Source organism: Lipotes vexillifer, unplaced genomic scaffold (genome assembly GCF_000442215.2).
Source record: "Lipotes vexillifer unplaced genomic scaffold, Lipotes_vexillifer_v1.1 scaffold1154, whole genome shotgun sequence".
Taxonomy (NCBI): Eukaryota; Metazoa; Chordata; class Mammalia; order Artiodactyla; family Lipotidae; genus Lipotes; species Lipotes vexillifer.
In genome coordinates, this window is record NW_006770904.1 from 261,755 (window position 1) to 284,180 (window position 22,426).

Consider the following 22,426-nt stretch of genomic DNA (forward strand, 5'->3'; position numbering starts at 1 on the left):
CTTTTTTTCCACTATCAACATTTCCCCTCCTCTGCCTGCCTTTGAGTTTCTGCCAAAATAGAAGTGATAGTGGGGCTGACTCTCTCGTACAGCAAATTCTCAATAAGTTGCTTTACACTTCTCATTTGGTTGGTCATTTATTTCCACATACCAGTAAAAAGGAAATAAAAACAAAGCAGGGGTCTGCCACCGCAGACAGATTAAGGAGCACCATCCTGGGGTCTGCGATCACCTCCAGGGTAGGGTTGGGGAGAGCATCCCGGCACTCACCGCCCGGGACAGCGGGAGTAAGGTAGTCGCGAGATTCTCCAGACCAGGAATGAGTAGGGGGAGCAGGGAGACGGGTGCGGGAAATGGGCGGGGAGCTTGAGATGCTAGGTTGACTTGCATCCCGTTATTTCACGTGTCTGGATTGCAGAGTCTGCGACCCCACGGCGCGGGGGTGGAGCTTCCGCGCATGCTCTCGGCGCACGCATGCTCTCGGCACCGCCCCGTGGAGCGGAGCTGACGTCACGTCCGCCGGACGCCGCGGCTGCTGGGTATTATCTCTTGAGCCCGAGTGTTGAGCCGTCTCCCTCCGCCCAGCGGGCCCTGGGCGGTCGGCAGGTCAGCGCACCGGGTCAGGTTTCCGCTGCCTCCCCGGACCACTTAGTCTGAAGCCGGGTGTGGTTTCCACTACTAGAGGTGAAGCATAATAGGGAGAGTGGGACCTGGGATCTTGGATCAGGGTGTGTTTACTTTTCCCGTCAGGTGGGCGCTGCTGGGCAGCAAGGAAACTTACTTTATTTCCTCCCGGAGGACGCGTTTGCTGTTGCATTGCAGTCAGAGGATGGTGTCCTTAGACGGCAGCCACCGGATCGCCTTGCAGCTGTTTGGATGCTGCTTTTAAATAAATCCCACCTTATTTAGTGTTTTAATGCTTTGGAATCCTGCTTTTAAAAAACGTTTGGTCCTAAGAGCTCAGTACCCTGTAGAATTGCTCAATCTAAACGAATTCTGTTCTTTCCTGTGCCCGAAACGTCTCAGTGAGGATCTTGTCAATAAGGAAGACCTTGGCTGTCTAGAACTCAACCCTCCCCTAGCCCCTGGGTCCCCATCTCAGAATTTCTAAAACCTGAGGGTTATACTCTGCACCGACGCTTTAAGCGTTTGCGGCAGGCAGTGGTATATTTTTTGGAAAATGCATTACATCCATTCTGTTTTTAAAACACAGACCTAATTTGACCTTTTCCTGATGACTTGCCTTCAGTCCTACGGAAGGTTACTGTGAAAGAACCAGAGAGACCAGCGAACTTTTCGAGTTCTGATGCCAGATTCTAAGTCGTTATTTTGTCTCCATCTCTGTGATATCACTTGTCAACCGGCTACATTCCTGCCCCTCTTTTGGTTTATAATTTAATGCTTCATCTGTTGTGGGTTTTGAATTGACAATTACATTTGATAGAATTGTGTTTAAAGGAAAACTAAGTGAGGAACTTGGGTTTGTGCGTTTTTTTTTACTCTTTCTATAACTTAGCTTTTCGTTTTACAAAATGCCCATTTTAGTAAAACACAGCTAAGCCAAAGAAAGAAAATTAAAATCATCTGGAATCCTGCCAAAAGATAACCATTGTTAACATTTCGGAATACTCTTAATTAAAAAAAAATTTTTTTAAAACAGTCATCATGTATATTTAATAATCCCTTTTGCATGACATTTTGTCTGTCTTCCTATTTCAGTAACTTTTTTCTTTGAACATGTGTAAACGGCTGCAGAATATACCATTGTGCTAGGTTCTCTCTTAAGTAAAATTGGAGTGCTAAGGCATGAACCTTGTGTCATCTGTTACAGCAGCTCAGAGGACTTTTGTTTTATATCTTGGTTTTTGGCCAAGGTGCAAAGGTGAGGTGATGTTAGGGTGTGTAAAAGGGAAGGTTTAATACTGAGTCCTATGCAAGGGCAGGCCATTTATCATGGTGTATCAGATTCATGGAAAAGTTGGAGAAAATCATTCAATTTTTCATCAATTCTTCATTTGTTTTTAGGCTCACTTTTTTCTGCTCCCTATTCTGTCTCTCCAAGAATGAAACATGACTGAGGACTCTCAGAGAAACTTCCGTTCAGTATATTATGAAAAAGTGGGGTTTCGTGGAGTTGAAGAAAAGAAATCATTAGAAATTCTCCTAAAAGATGACTGTCTGGGTGAGTTTTATAAGTTAAATTTACCTTATTGGTTCTCAGTCATTCCCAGATCTTCTGAAATTAAATGTTACCTTTAAAGATGTCCAGAGGTATTGGTTACCTGCCATATTTTTTTAGTGATAGGATGGCAGCAGAATGGTATATTTTGGGAGAAGTTAAGGATTTTTCAAGTTTATATTTCACTGAGTCAGAGCCAGACCTTTTTGAAAGGCCTCTTTAGGAGTCAGTAATATTTTTTTCTCTTATTAGACCCATGTATTTTCTTTTCTCAGTTTTCAGAGGTGTCATCATAGCTTCTGGGTAAATTTGCAGCAACTCTTGCCATGATTTTCTTTTATGGAAATACTGAAACTGCATTATATATTGACATTTTTATTCTAAGCCAGTCATAATAAGGTCTGTTCTATCGCTAATTAAAGTAGAATAAACTGAGCCACAGTTAAAAACAGTCGTTTAAATGGATAGAGTGTTTTAAAGTTTCAAAAACATTTCCCACCTGATCTTTGATCCTCACTAGGCAGTCTGTGTTTTAAGTAATTTTCACTTGACAAGTAGGGAAATTGAGGCCCAAGATGGTTGAATGTGGCTTACTGGTGAATGTGGGGATTTGCAGGCTGACTGTGCCAGTCACCGGCGATGTAAACTTAAAGTCACAAACTGCTCTGAGCTTCAGTTTCTGCATCTTTGAAACAATAACTACCCAACAAGCTTGCGATGTGGATTAATGAAGTAAGTTCTATAAATAGTAACTACTGCTGATGTTATAGTGAATGTAGTAATATATGCAAAATGCATCTCCTACACCGTGAAACACTGTTTTTAAATAGCTAGTTGGAAAAAAAAATACATAGCTAGTGGGAACACCTGGGCTGGAAGTCAGTCTAGTGTTACCTTTCCTAGATTTGCTGATTGTATAGCAGCCTGCCTCTGAAGAGATGTCTTACTATACTTTTGGTTTTCAGACAGGAGATGCACGTGTACCTATTGTGATCAGCATGAAAAGCATCTAATCGTTTTTTTTTTTTTTTTTCTTTTTCTTCCTCTAGATATTGAGAAACTTTGTACTTTTAGTCAGAGGTTCCCGCTCCCATCCATGTACCGTGCCTTGGTCTGGAAGGTGCTTCTAGGTATGATTTCTAAGAGTTGGAAGCTTTATCTTCAAAATGTTGAATGATGGGATCATTGGCATCTTATCTGTCAGAAAAAGGATTTCTTTAGGCCTTTTACAGAGTACTAGGTCTAACCTCGGGAGCCTGAATCACCACTCACTTTGGAAGCCTGGAAGAAGGTGACCTTCAGAGGCAGTCCACTGCGTGTCACTCTGAGTGTCAGGTGACATTAGAAGAGACAGTGATGCACCTTCCTGAGACAAGGTGTGGGAAGAGCATTGGGCCGGGAGAAAGGCGAACTGGTCTGGGCTTTACTGTCAGCTTGGTAACCTTCCAGAAGATGCCACTAGGCCTCTTTTTTTTTTTTTTTTTTTCCCTTTTTTCTTTCATCTGTAAAATGAGGATATTGAGCTAAATTAACTCCTAGGGTTTAGCTCTTGATTTGTTAGTCTGCGACTCCCAGCCGTAGAGGTATAACTTCCTAAGGAGTGCTGTCAGAATCAAAAAAGGAATTGAGTTTTTACTTCCTAGAAGCACAAATGAATAACTTACAGTGAAGAGTGGCTGAAGGAGAAGGAAAAACAGTCTCGCTCAGTTTCTGTGGAAGAAAACGTGTGCCCCAAGTGACTGGCAGTATATGCCTTTTGAGCTAAGGATTTTTTTTTCTGTTAATTGCTGAGCCTGCTGATGTATAAAATACCCATCCATTACTACCCTCCTTTTCTTTCTTTTAAAAAAAACCCAAAAGTTAGGATAATCCTAGGATTCCCTTGTGAGGCAGGTATCAATATTGCAGTTTTACCGACGGGAAAAAGGCTGAAGCTAAATAACTTGCCTGAGGCCTTATAGCCTGTGAGTGGCAGAGCTAGGATTTGAGCTCATGTTTGTAGAGCCCATTTGAAGTTAGGCTAGATTTATAGACCTTGTTTTCTTTCCAAAATGTACTATATTTTCAGGACTTGGAAAATCTGGAGTCCTGAATCTGATTATGTAATGTGGAGCCAGCGAGGGAATGCAAGCCGTGCTAGAAAGCACTGTGTATTGCCTTTTTTGTTGTGCCTCTTGCCAGCCTTTGTACACTTTTCTAATAGGTCACCGTGCGGTTAAAATATAGAGAATGTGTGAAAATGACCTCAGTTTTTCCCTGAGCATTTTTAAAATCTTAGTGTTTCCAGTGCCCATCAAAGTAAATGCCTTCCAGGGGTGCCTTTTAGGTGGGAATGTCGATCATATTTATATCTGCTGAGAAAGGCTATGTGTCTTATTAACTGATAATGCCAGTGGGTTAGTATGAGATGGACGGTTGTACTTTGCAGCTGAGTGCCAAGACCTGTCAGGCTGTTCATCACCTCTCTTTCGTGGCTTGCTTTATCAGGTGAGTCTCCCTTGTTTTTGCCGTAAAAGGCACTCGAGGGACTTGCCTGGTGGCGCAGTGGTTAAGAATCCGCCTGCCAATGCAGGGGACACGGGTTCGAGCCCTGCTCTGGGTAGATCCCACATGCTTCAGAGCAACTAAGCCCGTGCGCCACAACTGCTGAGCCCGTGTGCCACAGCTACTGAAGCCCGCGTGCCTAGAGCCCGTGCTTTGCAACGAGAAGCCACTGCAATGAGAAGCCCGCGCACCACAATGAAGAGTAGACCCCGCTCACCACAACTAGAGAAAGCCCATGCACAGCAATGAAGACCCAAGGCAGCCAAAAATTAATTAATTAATTGATTAATTTTTTAAAAAGGCACTCGACATTTAGAGTTGCCACGCTATGTTGGGAGTTTGGTTCCAACATTAACCTCCCACCGTGTTAGTCTTCTGAGCTCATCCAAGTTATGTTTCTCAGAATGTTCTTTAGAATACTGGATCTGTGGTAGTTTGCACCAAGGAGAGATCCATAGTCAAGTGTACTAGCTAATAACACTTATACTAGCTTAGTATGTGCCATGTACTTTTAGTGTTTTCTGTATGTTAATTTGTTTAGTCAGCATTACAGTTGTGTGAGATGGGTATTATTCTTCCCATTCTTCAGATGGAGAAGCTAAGGCACAGGAAGATCAAGTAAGTTGCTGAGGGTCACCCTGCTGGTTAACTGTAGAGCTAGACTTCAGACCCAGGAACTTTGACTCTGGAGCTTGGGCTTCGATACAGTTTCATGAAGTTTAATGAGGCTGGGGTAAACAAAGGAAGATGTTTTTCTTTATAGCAAAACTTAAAGCCTTAATTTCATTGTTACCACTTCTCAAATCTATTTGACTCTGGTACCCTTTTTCTCATGAAGACCCTTGGGGCTGATGTTCTGCAGAGAACATTTGGTGAAATGTTTACCCATCCCATTTCCTGCCTCTGGCAGATAAGGAAACAAGTCCCGGGAGAGACATTTGTGAGCATCTTGGTGTTCACACCTCTGGGACTAGTTGACTGAAGGCCCATCCAGTGCTCTTCCAGTGTGTTTTCTCCATGCCATTTGTTTGTATTTAAAAAATGTGGTTCTTGCCCCAAAGTCTAACGAGTAGACATCATGTTTAAATATATTAATGAGCATAAAATGGCATTAAAATGTAATGTAAGGTCACTTTGGTAGTGAAAATTAGAGATTTTTTTTTCCTTCTAAGGAGACTTTAGGACTTTGAGCAAGTTTTAGTTGGTGGGGAAGAAAAGGATTTGACCACTTGGTGGTGGTTCTAAGATGAAGGGGGCTGTGTTGTCAGCTACAGCTCCCTTAACAAAATACCACAGACTGGGTGGCTTAAATAACAGTTTATATCCTTACAGTTCTGGAGGCTGGGAAGTCCAAGATCAAGGTGCTGGCCAATTTTGTTCCTGGTGAAACATCACCTCCTGGTTTGCTGTGTCCTCAGACGGCAGAGAGAGAAACCACGCCAGCTCTGGTGGCTCTTCCTTTTCTTACAAGGGCACTAGCCCTGTTGGATTAGGGCCCCACCTTATGACTTCTTTTAACCTTAATTACCTCCTAAAGGCCCTGTTGCCAAATATAGTCACATTGGGGGTTAGGGCTTCAACATATGAATTGTGGAGGTTGGGGGATGTGAACAATTCCGTATTAGGGGCCAAGCACAGCAACTGGAGAGAGGCCTTTAGCAGCTCAGGGTGGCCTGAGGCTGACAACCGTAAACTTGAATTAAATCATTATTGTAATTGGTGTGATTTATCTTGAATTTATGTGGCACATTTATTCAAAGGCTTTATGATGTCGTTTCATTTCTCTTTAATATCAATGATGTAATTGCCATTTGAATATTGATAGTATTTAAAATTTGTTTTATAGTGTGAATTTCTAAAAGATGATCTATACGGTAACTAAATATTTGTGTTGAGTTCTAGTCTAATTGTGGTAGGCAGCTTCGCACAGGATTCTCTTTCATAGAAGAGGAATTTGGATTGGTGCCTCAGTATTTTGCCCTCTTCCCCCCCACCCCGCCCGCCACCCGGGTCTCTATAGGCATCTTACCTCCACACCATGAGTCCCATGCCCAGGTGATGATGTATCGCAAGGAGCAGTACTCTGATGTCCTTCACGCCCTGGAAGTCATTCGCTTTATCAGTGATGCCACACCTCAGGTTGAAGTCTGTCTCTACATGCATCGGCTGGAGTCTGGGAAGTTGCCTCGAAGTCCCTCCTTTCCGCTGGTCAGTGGTGCTTTTGTTTGACCCTTGGTTCAACTTTAGACTCTGCCCCGTCTGCCACCCTTTGTTTGCATTATGTTTTACCTTAGAAACTTTCAATGGCTCCTCTTTGTAGAATAAAAGCAACACATCTTTCCCAGACATTCATAGCCCTGTACGTTTTGACCCAATCTCCCTAATGCTTTAAAATTTTGTTTTGAAGTAATTTCAAAGTTATAGAAACGTTTCAAGAATACTATCAAGAAACCCCATATACCCTCTATCCCGGTTCCCTAGTCATTAACATTTTACCATGTTTGTTTTGTCATTTTTCCTATATTTGTATACATATTTTTTTTCCAAACCGGTTGAGAATAAGACGTAGACACGGCATCCCGTTCCTTCAGATTCCTGCAGTGTATACTTGCTAAAGCTGAGAACACTCCCCTAGGTGACCGTAGTTCTGTCATCAACACCAAGCAGTTGGCATTGATATAGTATTAACATCTAATCTTCAGACCCCATTCCCGTTTGACCAATTGTCCCAATAATGCCCTTTATCTAGACAATAAAAGTTGTGGTTCAGAACTTATCAAACTTTCAACTACTAGTTTTACCATTTGTTGACGATTTAAAAAAAATTGTTTTAATTTTTCATTTTAAGATAGTAGAAAAAAGTTGCATAAAGATTTAAGCATTGCCATATACCTTCACCTAGCATCCTCAAATGTTACATCTTAATTATACTCTGGTTATTTATCAAAACCAGAAAATTAGCAGTGATACAATACCATGAACTAATCTATAGGTGTTATTGAAGTTTTGCTGACTGTCCCACTGATGTTCTTTTTCTGGTCCAGGATCCAATCTGGGATCATGCATTACGTTTACCATGCCTTAGTTGCCTTTAATCTGGAACAGTCCCTCAGTCTTCCTCTGTCTTTCATGACCTACCTTGACAGTTTTGAAGAGTACTGGCCAGTAGAACGTTTCTCAATTTGGGTTTGTGTGTTTCCTCATGATTAAAATCTAGTTATGCGTTTCTGGCAGGAATTCCACAGAAATAAGATATTATTACTCTTGCTGCTAACTTTGATCACTTGGTTAAGGTGGTGTCTGCCAGGTTTCTTCAAGGTAAGGTTGCTGTTTTCCCTTTGTAATTAATAAGTAACTTGTGGGGAGGTACTTTGAGACTATGTAATTATCAATCCACTGACTCTGGCCTGAAACAATTTTTACTGTGCTGATTGCCAAATGGTGATCTTCTGACTCCTTCATCCCTTCTGCATTTATTCGTTGACTTTTCTGTAAGGAAGAGTTTTCCCTTCTCCCTCATTTATGTGTATCAGTATGAATTTATAGATTCCTCTTTTATTCAGTGGCCTATAACTCATTACTACCATTATTTTGATGTTAAAATTGTCCCGTATTTAGCCAGCGGGAGCCCTTTCAAGCTGACTTCTGTGTCTTTTTGACAAGTTCCCATCATTTTGAGCACTTTCTTACTTTCTGGCACAAAAAGGTATTCCAGGCTCATTTTGTACTTTCCCTGTTTTTTTTTTTTTTTTTTTTGGAGTATTACAGTTAGAAACCAAGAACAGGGTGCTAGGTATATTCATTGTCTCTGGTGTGTCATTGCTTCTAGGCCCTCTCAGCAGACAGCTAGGAAATATACACACCTATGTGTTTATATATCGATTTATTTCTATATTAAAGACCCTCAGTTAATGCCAAAAGTGCCAATTCCTTTCTAATATCACAAGTTCATTTTAGCCCTCACCCTTTTTATATTTGCAACTTCCTTCTCTGGCAGTTACAGTGAGGCTAATGGAAGCCTCTGCTTATTTGTATTTATTTCTTTGGTCGTTCCTCTGTCTGTGACCAACATGGCCGGCCACCTCTCTGGCCCTGGCCTGTAGGCCGCACAGGCCTTGTAGTCACTGGCTGCCTCCTTGGCCCTGACCCCTCCTTGGCCTCAGGCCCACAGGCTCCAGCCTGCTTTATAGATTTCACCTTTGACAAACCGCTCACTCTAGTTACTTGGACTGCTGATTGTTTATAACGGGAAGAGAGGAAGAGTGGAGGAGGGCAGGCAAAGTAATGACTGTAGCTCTTGGGCTTTGGCTATTTTAATACAACTTGCAGTTCACTCTAAGCATTTTAACTTTTGGCTAAAGCAGAGTGAATTGTTCAGAAGAGGGATTTGCCTGCAAACTGTGCTGTTCTGTAGTTTTGTTGGTGGCTGCTGAAGATCGCAGTGTGCCAGCACAGCAGTTTGAACTTCGACTTGTTCTTTTTGAGGTTGCTTTGGGTCCCATGGGCAAATCTTAGGTCGTCCACTCTGATGAAATTTATCAAGAGAGAACATTCCTGAAAATAGTTGGAACCCTCAAACTTTACATTTTATTTCCCATTGGCAGAATGCAGTTAGCTGATAGTACCACACAAGTTCCTAAACTGTATATGAAGTTAGATTATCCATTAGCTCAAGAGATCTAGATGGTAGGTTATCGTTTCCACCTCATCCCTGTTCAGCTTTCCAGGCTTGAGGTCCAGGCACCTGTACTGTGGCCTCAGGCTGACATGCTGTCCAAGTTTTGTTCTGGGCTCAAGCCTCCTTGGTCGCCAAGCCCTAGAAGCTGTATTTTCCTTATCTTTTAATGAGACTGTGTGACAGTGCTCGGCACAGGGCTGGGCACATAGAGGCTGACTTCTGCTGGAGGGCGCTGGTCCTCTTGGCTGTGTCTCAGAGTAACTGGGAGCAGCGTTGAGATGCCAGGTTCAGGAGCACCGAGCACAGCGCCAGGGCCAGGTGGGAGTCCACGAAAGGAGACTTTCTTGCTGTTCTTGACATTTTGTAGAATGTTCCTAAGTGGATAGGAGGCCTAAAATGCAATACTTCTGTTAAAATAGGCATTTTGGTTTTAACTTGGCACTTCTTAGGGGAGTAGATGGAAACTTTTTAGTTTCTTTTCAATGTTAAAAACCCTTCAGCTGTTAAATCCTAGATGAAACTGTAAAGCTTTTGGTGTAAGATGTGGTGTTAGAAAACAGATTTTTCAAGTGGATTCCAGTTTTTATGAGATTCCTTTCGAAACTTACTTGAGGGTTTGCTTTCATGCTCTGAGTATTGACACAGGGTTTGAGAAATGCCATTCTTCTGAGTCCTAAAATTCCGATTCTAGGGTCATTTTTAGGTTTTTAGGTGCTTAAAGATAGAACAAAAATTTAAAGCTATGTATGAATGCTTTGAAATAAAATGCTTATTAGTCCTTTGGGGGTCATTTAATGTTTGCAAATTATTGACAGAGGTCTGCAGTTGTTTGCTGTTTATCACCTTCTGTTTGAAAGGAATTCTCCAGCACAGAGAATATTTTTGGGTGTAGAGTCAGCCCTTGCTTAGGGTTTGTGTTGACTCTTTGGCCTTAATGTTAGAAGCTGAAAACTCTCTGAATGTTCAGCTTGAAACCTGAGTGTTCAGAAGCAGCGCTGACTCAGATTCCTCTGGTTTCATCCTCATCTCCCCTTGGTCATCTCTTTAGTGATGGACTGTGTGCTTTTGGTCCCACTTTGATTTATTGCAGGTCCTTCAGAATCTAGGGAGCAAGGCTTCATTATTATTAAAGAATTCTGTGTTTCTCTCTCCTACCTCCCTCTTGAGAGTTATTATTAATCTTGCAGGAGCCAGAAGATGAAGTATTTCTTGCCATTGCTAAAGCCATGGAAGAGATGGTGGAAGATAGCATTGACTGTTACTGGCTCACCCGATGCTTTGTGAACCAACTGAATAACAAGTACCGGGATTTTCTACCCCAGCTGGTGAGGGATGATGTTATGGCTATTTTGGGGTGGGCATGAGCAATGGTAATGGGGGTCCTCAGGAAATGGCCTTTACCTCCTGGTGCTGCTACAATTATGCGTGGACCCTCTGTGGTGGGAACCAGCAGATGCCTTCTGTAAAAGACCAGATGGTAAATATTTCCAGCTTGGTGGGCTAGGTGTGTATGTCTCTGTTGCAAGCACACAGCTCTGCTGTTGTCACACAAAATACATAAAAGCATGGTTGTGGCTGGATTTGGCCTCTGCAGGCTGTAGCTGGCTCACCCGCCCCGCTCTACAGTGTTCCTTATCTTGATCCAGAATCCCCTGACTTTAGCTAGAATTACCCGTCTGTACTAAGGTTTAAGTTTGGCTGTGTAGAATGGGAAGCCCAAGTAACAGAGGCTTTGTCTTCTGTCACGGAAGCAGAAGCCTGGAGGCAAGGCACCCCAGGGTTGGTGCCACAGCCATTGTGTGGCCAGGGACCCAGACTCGTGTCCTCCTGTACTAGCCTTCTTAGGTGTGATCCTTCCTCTCGTGATCCCGTGACAGATGCTGGAGTGACAGCCATGCCACCCCTGTTCTAGGCAGGAAGGGAAAAGCAAAGACGAAAGTAAAGGAGAAGTGACAAGCCAGGCCAGCCTGTCCCCCTTTAACAGACTTGCTTTCTGCATGACTTGGCGGGCAGGACTGTGTCACCAGCCGCCCCAGCTTGCAGTGGAGCCTGGGAAATGTGGTCGGTTCGTTTTAGCCGGGCACACTGTGATCTCACATTAGAGTCGGGACTCTGCGAGGAAGGCAGCCGTGGTCTGTACACTCTGACTTGGGAATCCGGAGACCAGCGCTTGTGTCATCAGCAGAAGCCAGGGGTCCTTTGCCATTCTCTTTGCCCAGTGTTTTCCCTCATTTTATAAAAACGAGTCTTTTAAGTCATTGAATTGTTTCACTTGGAAATTCTGTTGAAAGCAGTAACCGTGGTATAGGACGCAGGGTCAGGTGCGGGGCAGAGGTCAGCCAAGCCCTGGAGATCCATCCCTGCTGTGTCCGTTACGGTGGTGGGCGAGACTCTTCAGCCCTCAGCTTCCCAGGGCACTGAACAGGAGTGTTTTTTATGTACTTGCATTAAGTAAAATTTGATTTTTAGAATTTTGAAATTTAATTCACTTAATTTCAATAAAATAAAAAGCATGGCATTGGAGCATATGGAAATGAAATGTTAGCTGCCTAATTAAATCAAGAGGTCCGAGTCATACTGTGATTTGCTTTTCTTATTATTGGGGTAAATGTAGTAGCATTTTGATAGTTTGTTTAAAAATTCATTATTTTTAATAACATAAGTAACATACTTTCTTGAAGTATTAAGTAATCCAAATGAATCCAGTGTTGTCATGGACCTGCACCAGCACCTCCCCATCTCCACTTTCTAAGACGTAGGCATTGTCATCAGCTTGGTGTGTGTTTGTCTAGACTATTTTATGTGCGTTGGAATGGAAGGGGGTGCGAGTGCATTCCCATGAACACGTGTGTGTGTATATGTATATAACTTATATATAATTTTTTTTAAATGTAAGTATTATCATACTGTTCATACGGCCCTATAATTCTTTTTAAAAAGTAATGTCTGGGAGCTTTTCCATGTCAATACACGTAGGTAGTTTTCAGTCCTGACTTCCTATTAGTACCACCTGTGAGCTCTTAAAAATGACCAAACCAATGAAATCAGAATCTTCAGGGGTGAGGCCCCAGAATTCTACTTTTTTAAAACTCCAAGTGATTCTGAAATGAGGCTAGGATTGAGAGTCGCTCATTTAGAACCACTTTAAAAAATTCTCATAGTGTTTTCTGTTAAGAATTTGCCCTAATTTAATGTAAAGGCTCCATGCTGACAGTCCCACTCCGTGTATGTGATGTGTTCCCATGTGTGTATGTGTGCGTGTGTCTCTAGGGTGGGTTACCTATACAACAGATGCTCAGTTGCAAGAGACATACTTAAATTTGTTAGCTACCAGGTTACTTACCCAGAAGTTATACCAGTTTTGCTTCCCCCAACAGTTTATGAGATTTCCTGTTTTCCACCCCATTGCCAGTACTTGATAGTATCACTCTCTTAACATTTTTCCAATCTGATACTGAAATGGTAGCCCATTTTAATTTCCATTGCCTCATTTTTGAGTGAAGTTAAGCAGGTTTGGGTATGTTTATTGGTCATCATATTTGTCTACCTTTCTATTTTGTTTCCGTCTTTCCTTTTTTTTTTTTTTTGGTAAGAATTATTGCTATATGCTGGATAATTTATCTTTTGTTAAATAAGTTAAATATTTTCTCTGAAAATATTTCTCCCTGTTGTGTAAAGATGTAAAGATTTGATACCATTGGATTTATCAGTATTTCTTTTGCTGTTTTGTATCTCAGTTAGAAAGCCCTTTCTAATCCCGAGATTTAAAAACAAGTTTTTAAAAAGCTTCTGATTTTTAAAAATATTTGAATATTTTAAAATTTAGTTCTTTAATTGGTGAAGGACTTACCTTTGTGACTGGCATCAGACGCAGACGTGACTGTTCCTTTTGTGGTTATAACTGCAGCACAGCTTCAGCCAGCACCCCACCACCCTCTTCCTCCTTGCTCTGGTCAACAGTCTGAGAACATGATTCATACCAACCAAGACTAAATTTGCTTTGCTGATGAATTATTTCATCTTAACACATCTGTTTTTACAGATGAGGAAACTGAAGCACAGAGCAGTTAAGTAACTTGTCCAAGGCCACACAGTTAATAAGCAGTAGAACTACCCCTTACGCTATTGATCAGTTCATTCTTTTCTTCACAGATTTGTAATGCCCTCTTTGTCATGTACTAGGTTTATATATATATTTATCTCTTTCTGGACTCCTTTTTTTTTTTTTTTTTTTTTTTTTTCTATCAAGGTATTTGTTTCCTGGCCAGTACCATATGACTGACTTTAACTTCCTAGCATATTTTGATAGCTGGTAGGGAAATTTCCCTCTTACTGTTCTTTTTCAAAAATGCCTTGAGCTTTTTTGTTTTTTTAAAGAAATGAATTTTAGAATCGGCAAGATACTTAATGTCCCTATGTCCCCTGAACCTTAATTTCCCCATCTTCAGAAAAGGGGGTTTATTTTCGCATGTACATTATAGTGCCTAGCACATAGTTTTTTATAGTTGCAAATTTTTTTTTTAAGTTCAGAATGTATAAGAAAAGCTAAATTTCCTTTGTGTTGCTATTTGATTTAGCCATCAAGTGACTTAAACTTTTAAAGTCAAGTTTTAAAAAAAAGTTGTCTTTAGTTAAACCTTGTTTAGTCCAGCTTAAAATTTTTTAGTTAGTTTCTATAATCTTGTCTGTCATCTTTTCAGATTTTTGTGGTTTTACCAAATTTGTTATCACAAAGCATAGGTTGTTTCATAATCCTGGGGAAATGTGCACATGATAGACAGTGACGGGCTTTTGACATCCAAAGAAAAGAATATTTCTGGTGATGATGCCTTTATGTTGTAGTGTTCTGGTTTATAGGATTACATCACAGCTTTCCTCTCCATACAAGCTTTTGGAAATTCTCTTTGATGAGGCCTCTGATTGCCAAGGAGAGTAGAGGCCAGCTTCATTGGTGTGACATGGAAGGTCTCTGTTGTTCTCTTCAGATCAAACTGCGTTTAAGCCATCTCAGTCTTAACTGTGTTTAGTCATTAAAATGAGTGAGTTTTCTTTCCTTGCCTTTGATATAATTTTTAAAAGCTGTCCTAAAGAGAGGGGTTTTTTTCTTTTAATAAACACTATTAGCAGCCTCTTCTTAAGCTTAATATAAATTCCTCTCAAGGTGGTTAAATGTCTTGCCAGGTTTTGCCTTCTGTTGAGGTAAGGTATGCTTTATTTCCTTAAAAGTAAGTATATGAGAGTCATGGAAATATTGGAAATAACCTAAATGTTTTACAGTAAAATATAAATAAAATCATCACATCTGCCATTTGCTGTGTCCTAAAAATTTCAGGCAGTATAAATGTCATCTTCCACTAAAAAGAAAAAAAAAGCACACATGGATATGTATTTATATTCACCCTCTTAGATTTAGCAGTAGCATCTGATACACGTTCTTCTTCACCCTGCTTTATTTTTTTTTTAACCTAATATATACTGGGGATTATGCCATAAGCAGTATATAGAGACATTCCTTATTCCTTTTCACAGCTGCATACCACTCCATCCTAGTTTATTCAGCCCATCCTCTATTGTTGGCTAATTGAGATGTTTCCAGTCTCTTGCTGTTATAACAGGTGAATAGCTTTGTGCATGTATCTTTTTGTATATTTGCCAGTGTATATGGGGGATAGATTTCCCAGAAATGACCTAGATCAAGGGGTAAAGGCATATGTTACTTAGCTAGGTTTTTTTCAAATTCCTCTTTGTAGAGCTCATACCCTTTTGCATACTCATGATCAACAGATGAGAACACCAGTTTCCCTATAGCCTCGCCAACCTGGTATGTGTTCTTGCCAGCATGATCGGTGAGAAAGGATACCTTACTATAGTTTCAGGTTGCATTTCTTTTATTATAGCCAGGTTGAGCATCTTTTCATATGGGTTAGAGCCATGTGCATTTTTTTCCTATAGAGGTTTTGGCATTTTCCTTTTTTAGAAGCTCTCTTTATTTAGCAATATTTATCCTTTAAGCTGGACCAGATATCAATGTGTGGCCCTCTTTGCCTGGCCAAGTCCCTTCCCTTCTTCGTGGGCCAGCTCAAACGTCAGCTGTCCTGGGAAACTCTTTCTGGCTTCTTAAGTATATGGGTTAGGATTCCCACCTGGATGTACCCATCGTCTCTGCTTATTCCCATCATAGCATCTCTGCCTTCAACGAGCTTCCAAGCTGGTTGAGAGAGCTGCAAAGAGCTAACTATAACACACTGTAATAAAGCTATCTTGCCTTTTACTCCCTTCCCTATATATGTAGCAGTGTCTGGCTACGGTGGACATTGTAAAGGTTATGAATTGCCTCTTTGGCAGAAGTACAGCAGTGCAGATATTTAGTTAAAAAAAAAAAAGAATTGCATTTGGCCAGGTGATATGGGATCTGGTTGTGCCCTTCTGGATAGAGAGTACAGACTTGAGGGTTTGACCTTAGGATCCGTGCTTTGCCAGAGAACCCTGTAAATACAGCAGACCCGTCTGGGAGCCAGCTTTGTTAGCTCCCATCCCAGTCTTCTAGTGCTGGCTGCTGTGTAACCTTACATGGGAGAGGCTGCCAGACGGAACCCCGGAGCACTGTCCACCTGTGTTATTCCTGTACCACTCCGGAATTCTTGTGCACATCTTGCTGGGGACAGAGCTACCCCTGTTGTCTGACCCACCCTGCCAAGTGCAGAGTGCGCTCCACGTGGGTCAGCGTAGGTGGCATCAGTGACTGCTGGGCCCTTTTCATCTCCATTCTTCCTAGTTCCCTGTCCCAGCTTTAGTCCCGCTCTGTTTCTTTGGCCTCACCCTTGTCCTTTCCCTGAACGTATAACCTGCTGCCCTAGAGCAGCCAGAACGCGGGCCTTTCTTAGCTCCCCAGAGCAACTGAGTTTTGGTTTGGGCTTTTGTCTTAGGTTGTCGAGTCTGGCTAGCACAATTGGGACTAACTAGGGTGACTAACTGTTCCTTTTAGCCTGGGACTGTCCCAGGAAACCCCTTAGTCCTGGACGGTTGGTTCCTCTGGTTAGTGCTGACCTGGGAAACTGCTGCCTCACCAGTGACTTAAATGAGTCTGAAGCTTTGTCTTCTAGCATTTCCTGCATTCAGCATGTACACTTTTTCATCACAGGCTGTAAGATCATGTAACATTATGTCACAGGAACTGAGTAATCTCTTCCTGTTTAATCATTAGCCAAAGGCTTTTGAACAATACTTGAACCTGGAAGATAGCCGACTGCTGAGTCATCTGAAGACGAGTTCTGCAGTGTCCAAACTTCCCTATGATCTCTGGTTCAAGAGGTGCTTCGCCGGGTGCTTGCCTGAATCCAGCTTACAGAGGCAAGTATTTCTTTCAAATACGGACTGCAGGCTCAGAGGCAGAAAAATCCTGTGTTCTTTTTTTTTTTTTTTTTTTTTAACGTGATCATCTTGGAATATAAATTTGCTTTAGAACAATACAATAATTTGATGCTGACTTCTCCAGCAGCTAACATAACAACACATGATTCTGCTTATTATATATACAGTTAGAAACATTAGAAATATCTCATATTAATATAAATATTAAAAATGTTACAACATACAGTTAGAGAAATTGAAGGCCCTCAATGTGTTCGATGCTGTTCAGTATTCCCATGTGAAATAGTCTCTAGGAATATATATGGGCTTTTCCAGAAATGGAGCAGGTCCTAGAGAAAATGTGTATTTCTAAAGTAGCTGAAGGCAGTGAGAGACTTGAGACTCAAACTCAGCTCTTCCATCAACTTTAGACGTGTTACGGGTATTTCGGTGTCCTGGATCACCCCATCCACAACTTTGCAGTTGAGGAGAAAGGTAAATGTACAGAGGACATTACAAGACAATGCATTTGGCATGTATAGAATAATACCAACTGTAAAAGTTTATAGGAGTTATCAGAATAGTTATTTTAGAGTATATTCAATAACTGGCTCCTTAATTAAGGAATTTAAACCACTGGAAAATGAAATTGAATTTATCATTTCATTTGCTGCTTTTGTTGTTCCTTACCATGTAATGATTATATTAACATTACAAAATGTTAGTAAAATCTAAGCTTTGGTTTAGGACTTTTCTGCCCGAAAATGTCAGTTTTGAAACATGAGGGAATTGGCATACTGGTCAGTTCCTAGCAGAGCAAATATTGATACTTTCTAGCCACGGTTCCTTTTTCCCTTCCACTGCTGATTGTGTCTGAAATAGATTTCCAATGGCTGATCTGTGTTGTTTTCCTTGATGATGATTTCTTCATAGCTCTTCTCCGAAGCTCATGAACTCAGCCCTCTGTATCCGCAGATGCGCATCTGCGGATTCAGCTGATCCTGTGCTGTGTTTATAATTTGTGGTCGGTTGAATCCTTGGATGTGGAATCTGCAGATATAGAAGGCTGACTGTACCACCTCATTTTGCACAAGGGACTTGAGCCTCCACGGATCTTGGTATCCACAGCAAGTGAGTCCTGGAACCAATTCCCTGGGGATACTGAGGGACGACGGTACTTAAAATGTAATTTGATTTAATTTTGAAATTTGAGCTGTTTAGATAAACATAAACTTCAAACTCGTAATTTGATTATGTCTTTATTTTGCAGGGTTTGGGATAAAGTTATAAGTGGATCCTGTAAGATACTAGTTTTTGTAGCTGTGGAAATTCTCTTAACCTTTAAAATAAAAGTAATGGCACTGAACGGTGCAGAGAAGATAACAAAGTTTCTGGAAAATGTAAGTGTACTTTGTTTTATTTTAATTTTGAATCTAGAAGGGAAGTCAGTTTAGCAAGCCAGATTTTTCTATTGCATTAAATTATTTCAGAGACACAGTATACTTTTACATCATAAGAAACAATTTTCCCCTGGAAGTTTCAAGTTGGTCTGTGGATTGTAGTGCAGTCCTTTGGGGTCAGTGGTCTGAGCAACAAGTCTCCGTGAGTGTATGCACCTGGGACTGGAGTCTCATCCCCTGATGTGACCCCTAGGAGGTTTGTCAAGAAAAGGAAGAGGTGAGATCTTTACTTTAGTGTGACTGATCTTTGTTGCTGGAAAAGGAAACCTCATGTTTTGAGGGATTTTGTAAGTCCTTTCATTTCTGTTGCTGTCTTTGGTAGAGTCCCAGTTGGATTTGTTAATGTGCTGAAATGTAAACTTAGAGCATGTTGAAAAGGGTCAAAATGAATCTGTTTTTCCCCGTCTTTGTATCTTAGAATACCCTTAACCAGGCAAGAAGAGGTGGAAGTAAAGAGACTTAGGTGTGAGTGAATTTCACTGGGCCCCAAATCTATATATTTTAATCAGTCAGTGTTAACAATTGAACAGTGGCCCAGTAAGTAAGTACTAAGTGAAGGTATGTTGGATCAAAGAACCGTTATCGTTGTAATAATTAGTGGCTCACAGTGCCAGGGCCACTGCTAAGTATTTTTTGTGAATTACCTCATGTAACCCGGTAAAGAGCCCTGTGAATTGCGGCTATCATTTGCCTCATTTTAGAGACGGGGTTCTGAACCCAGGGAGCTCAGATAACCTGCCCAGGAGTCCACAAGTAGTGGGCAGTGCAGGATTCGACCCTAGGCGATATGACACGACTGCTCCTTGCTGCGGCCTCAGGTGGCGCGTGAAACAGATCCTGGCACTAGCCTCCTGTGCGATTGCTTTCTGAAAAATGGTGAAAACTCCAATGGAAATGAGATTTGTACCAGAGTGAAAATGAGGGAGATACTGAAGTCAGAAACACATTTCAGAGATTGGTTTGCTTGTTCACAGATCCCCCAGGACAGCTCGGATGCGATTGTGAGCAAGGCCATCGACTTATGGCACAAACACTGCGGGACCCCGGTCCACTCCGCCTGAACATTCCTGACATTGTGGACAGTCTGCCAGGCCTGCCCAGAGGGCTTTTTTGGGACATGATCTACTAAACTGATAATAGGGTTCTCACTTTGCTGCTCAAAGTGTAATTGTTTTCCCAGCAAAATTTATTTAAGATACCTGGAGTCGCTGTGTTGTGGAATGGCATCTTCTGATTACACAGAACTACAGAGTTCAACTCTGAGTAGCATTTTAAAAAAAATTTATTTTATTGAAGTATATAGGTGATTTACAATGTGTTAATTTCTGTACAGCAGAATGATTCAGTTATACATACATTCTTTTCCATATTCCTTTCCGTTATGGTTTATCACAGGGTATTGAATATAGTCCCCTGTGCTTATGCAATAGGAACTTGTTCTGAACAGCATTTTGAAAGCGTTGTTTGAAAATAGCTCCCAGCTTGTAAAGCAGTTGAGTCGGGGTGGGTGGGTGCTTCAGTAAGCAGGGTGTAACCAAGCTCGCCCTGCTCCTCTCTACTTAGGACCAAGCTAGTTACTTTCTAAGGTCTATTTATGAAATGACAAACAACTTCCTTATGTTGACAACTTGGATCCCGCTTTTGTAGATACAGTACCTGTTGAAATCTAAGCTGACTTTCTAAATCTTCTGAAATCTAAATCTGCTTTCTGAGACTTTGTCTTGCTAAATAGGTTTAAATAAAGGCCTTACTTTTTTTTTTCTCTTTGTGCCAGTTGGAGTGAAATATTACTGAACAAAATGTGTCTAAATTTACCTGCTAAGAGAGGACTTGTTGATATTTTGCTGGACTCATGCTTTTTCTTGATGGGCCATTAAATGTTGGGTGAGCGTCTGGGGAGGACTCTGCCACCCGGAATAGGAACGGGTGAAAGGGCAGGTTCAGGTTAATAGCTAATGCCCACCCCCCACCCCGGCCGTGTTGTCCCCTGATGGTAACTGTTGGTTGGACAGTTGCAGGCTTTGAGCTGGGTGAGTGAGACGGGGCCCTTTGTTTGAAACTGATTCATGCAGCTGTCAGACCTGCAGGAGCCCGAATGGTCAGTTGGATTCTCCACGCCCCCATCCCCCTGCCCAAAAAAGAGGAGACATGGAATTACGGAGCTCTCACTCTGAGAGTTCAGTCCCTGCCAAATGTGTAAAATAGCTGTAGAGAGAGTTCAGAGCACACGGAGTTGTTGAAACCAGCTGGCCCGTGTGTAAAGTAACATATCCAAGAGTATTTAATTTTTTTAAATCAAAAATACACTCATAAGAAAACTTCTTAAAGCAAACTATGCTTACAGTTAATACTTTACATTTATCCAGTGATCGCCTCTGCCCCGAAGAACTTTGAATCCGGTAGGGGATGTGAGCAAAGGCGCACGAGGAGTTCCTGCTGCACTTGTCCGCTACCTAGTGAGTGAACGTGGGGTTTATGTGGAATTCACAGAAGTCATAAGCGCTTTACTTCTGTCTAATTTGCGAGCCACATACGGTTACAAACCATAATAGTTTGCACAACTTTTTGGTAAAGATTATAAGGTCAAGTGATGTTAGTGAATCCCAACTGCTGGCTCCCACCTTGGCACTGGGAGAAGCAGGGGCAGGCCTCACAGAGCAGGGGGGAGGTGGGGGGAGAGGGAGGGAGTGCACCTGGTGGGGAGGGGGCTGAAGGGGCTGGAGTTCCGCTTAAAATTCTGGTGAGGGTCCAGATGGGCCAAAACGGAAGACTACTGCCCTACTGCTGTGGGATAGAAAATTAAATATTCTGCAAGTACAGTATATTCTGTCAAGCCCTGTTTGGCAAAACCTTGCCTGCTATAGGGTGTGGGTTTTGGGTCTTGTTTTGTTTTGTCAATCTGATTATCCTGCATTTTCCTTATCAGATGATGAAAGGGCTCCATCTGGGCAGAATTTAAGGCCCACTCTAGGGACACAGAGTAGGTGAGGATCCAATTCCATTTCAGTATCAGAATTTTATTTTACTGAGAGTGCAGTATTTTGAAGATGTTTCTGCTCACTGCCTGCTGTGAGAAGCGCAGCTCCTGATGAAAATAGCCCCACGTTCCCTTTATTCGAGACATTTTGTCCGGATACTGCAGAAACCCAGGGTTTCGGTTGTGGCCAAAACTGTGGTGGCTAATATGTGGGGTTCTCCCCCTGCCTTGGAAAACTGGGATTTAACGTTACTAAGTTGAGTTTCTAGTTCTTCCTCCTTACAGCGTTGCCTTAAACATAGATGAGAGAAGCTCTAGATCTGAGGGCAGGGAAGGTTGGGGTGGGTGTATGTGGCTTTTGCCTGATGACAAATCAAACTGACAGACTGTGCAGGCTTGTGTGTGCGTGTCTGAGGCCACTTCAGGAAATGAGGTCAGGGTTCATTAGAATGAAGTGCTTTTTGTTGTTGTTGTTAATGCAAAGTTTGCCTGAAAACTGTGGGCAACCCTCAAATCCCGTGATGTGTGGAAAGAGCTCTAAAGGCCTCCATCCTCTTTTGTTCTGGGTGCGAGACAAGCCGGCCTCGTCTTGAATTGCTGCAGCATCACCCTGGGCCCTGTGGTCATCAGCTCCCCACTGTGACTGGGGGTTTAGTTTTCCTCCCTGAAAGTGCAGAATGTGGAGTGAAGTCTCTGAGGATGGGGAGGGTAAAAAGTAGAGCACGTGTGCCCAGGACTAGGTCCAGTCTCCTGCCTAAGTGACAGCCTCTGTGAGCAGCGCTGCGGTGTCCTTCAGCCCGAGCAGCCTCTGGGAGGGGTTAGGGGTGTGGATGGCTGGCAGGGCCTCTGGCTCTGCCTTTTGCATCCTCCAGTGGTCCCAGAGGAGAAGCGGCTTTGGTCTTTAGCTGGGTTTTCTGGGTTTGGAAGGCCTAGAGGCCGCTTTTCTTTGCCTTGACAGGTGAAAAGGTGTCTTTGTAGCAGGCGTTGGGGACCTTTTCCTCTGGTGGATGGAACAAAGAGCTGTTTCTCCTTTAGAATCTGTGCCAAGTGAAACTGCTCAGTGGCTCCTGGCAGGAGGCCAGATTGAAGAGGCTGAGGAGGGGTGGGTGGAGGAAGGGGGCGATGTGAACAGAGGGGGGAGGAACTTTCCCAGAGGCCTGCAGGGCAGGGTGGGAGGCCTGCAGGGCAGGGTGGGGTGCCGGGCCCCCTCACTGCCTCCCTCACCAGTCACTCCCTTT

General features: G+C 42.4%; 1 protein-coding gene across 3 annotated transcripts; it reads left to right on the forward strand.

The window, feature by feature from the left end:
• Positions 1-591: 591 nt before the first annotated feature.
• On the forward strand, positions 592-19,408 carry TBC1D7 (TBC1 domain family member 7). Of its 3 annotated transcripts, XM_007446411.1 has the most exons (8): positions 592-728; positions 2,026-2,182; positions 3,229-3,309; positions 6,744-6,931; positions 10,589-10,726; positions 16,606-16,751; positions 18,022-18,151; positions 19,186-19,408. In XM_007446411.1, exons 2-8 carry the CDS (start codon positions 2,071-2,073, stop codon positions 19,270-19,272), a joined length of 882 nt encoding a protein of 293 aa, XP_007446473.1. In that variant the 5' UTR covers positions 592-728; positions 2,026-2,070; the 3' UTR covers positions 19,273-19,408. The 3 variants fall into 3 exon arrangements, with proteins under 3 accessions (XP_007446473.1, XP_007446475.1, XP_007446474.1); XM_007446413.1 differs by lacking the exons at positions 592-728; positions 10,589-10,726 and having other exon boundaries at positions 2,057-2,182; positions 19,186-19,295; XM_007446412.1 differs by lacking the exons at positions 592-728; positions 3,229-3,309 and having other exon boundaries at positions 2,057-2,182; positions 19,186-19,272.
• The last annotated feature ends 3,018 nt before the right edge of the window (positions 19,409-22,426 follow it).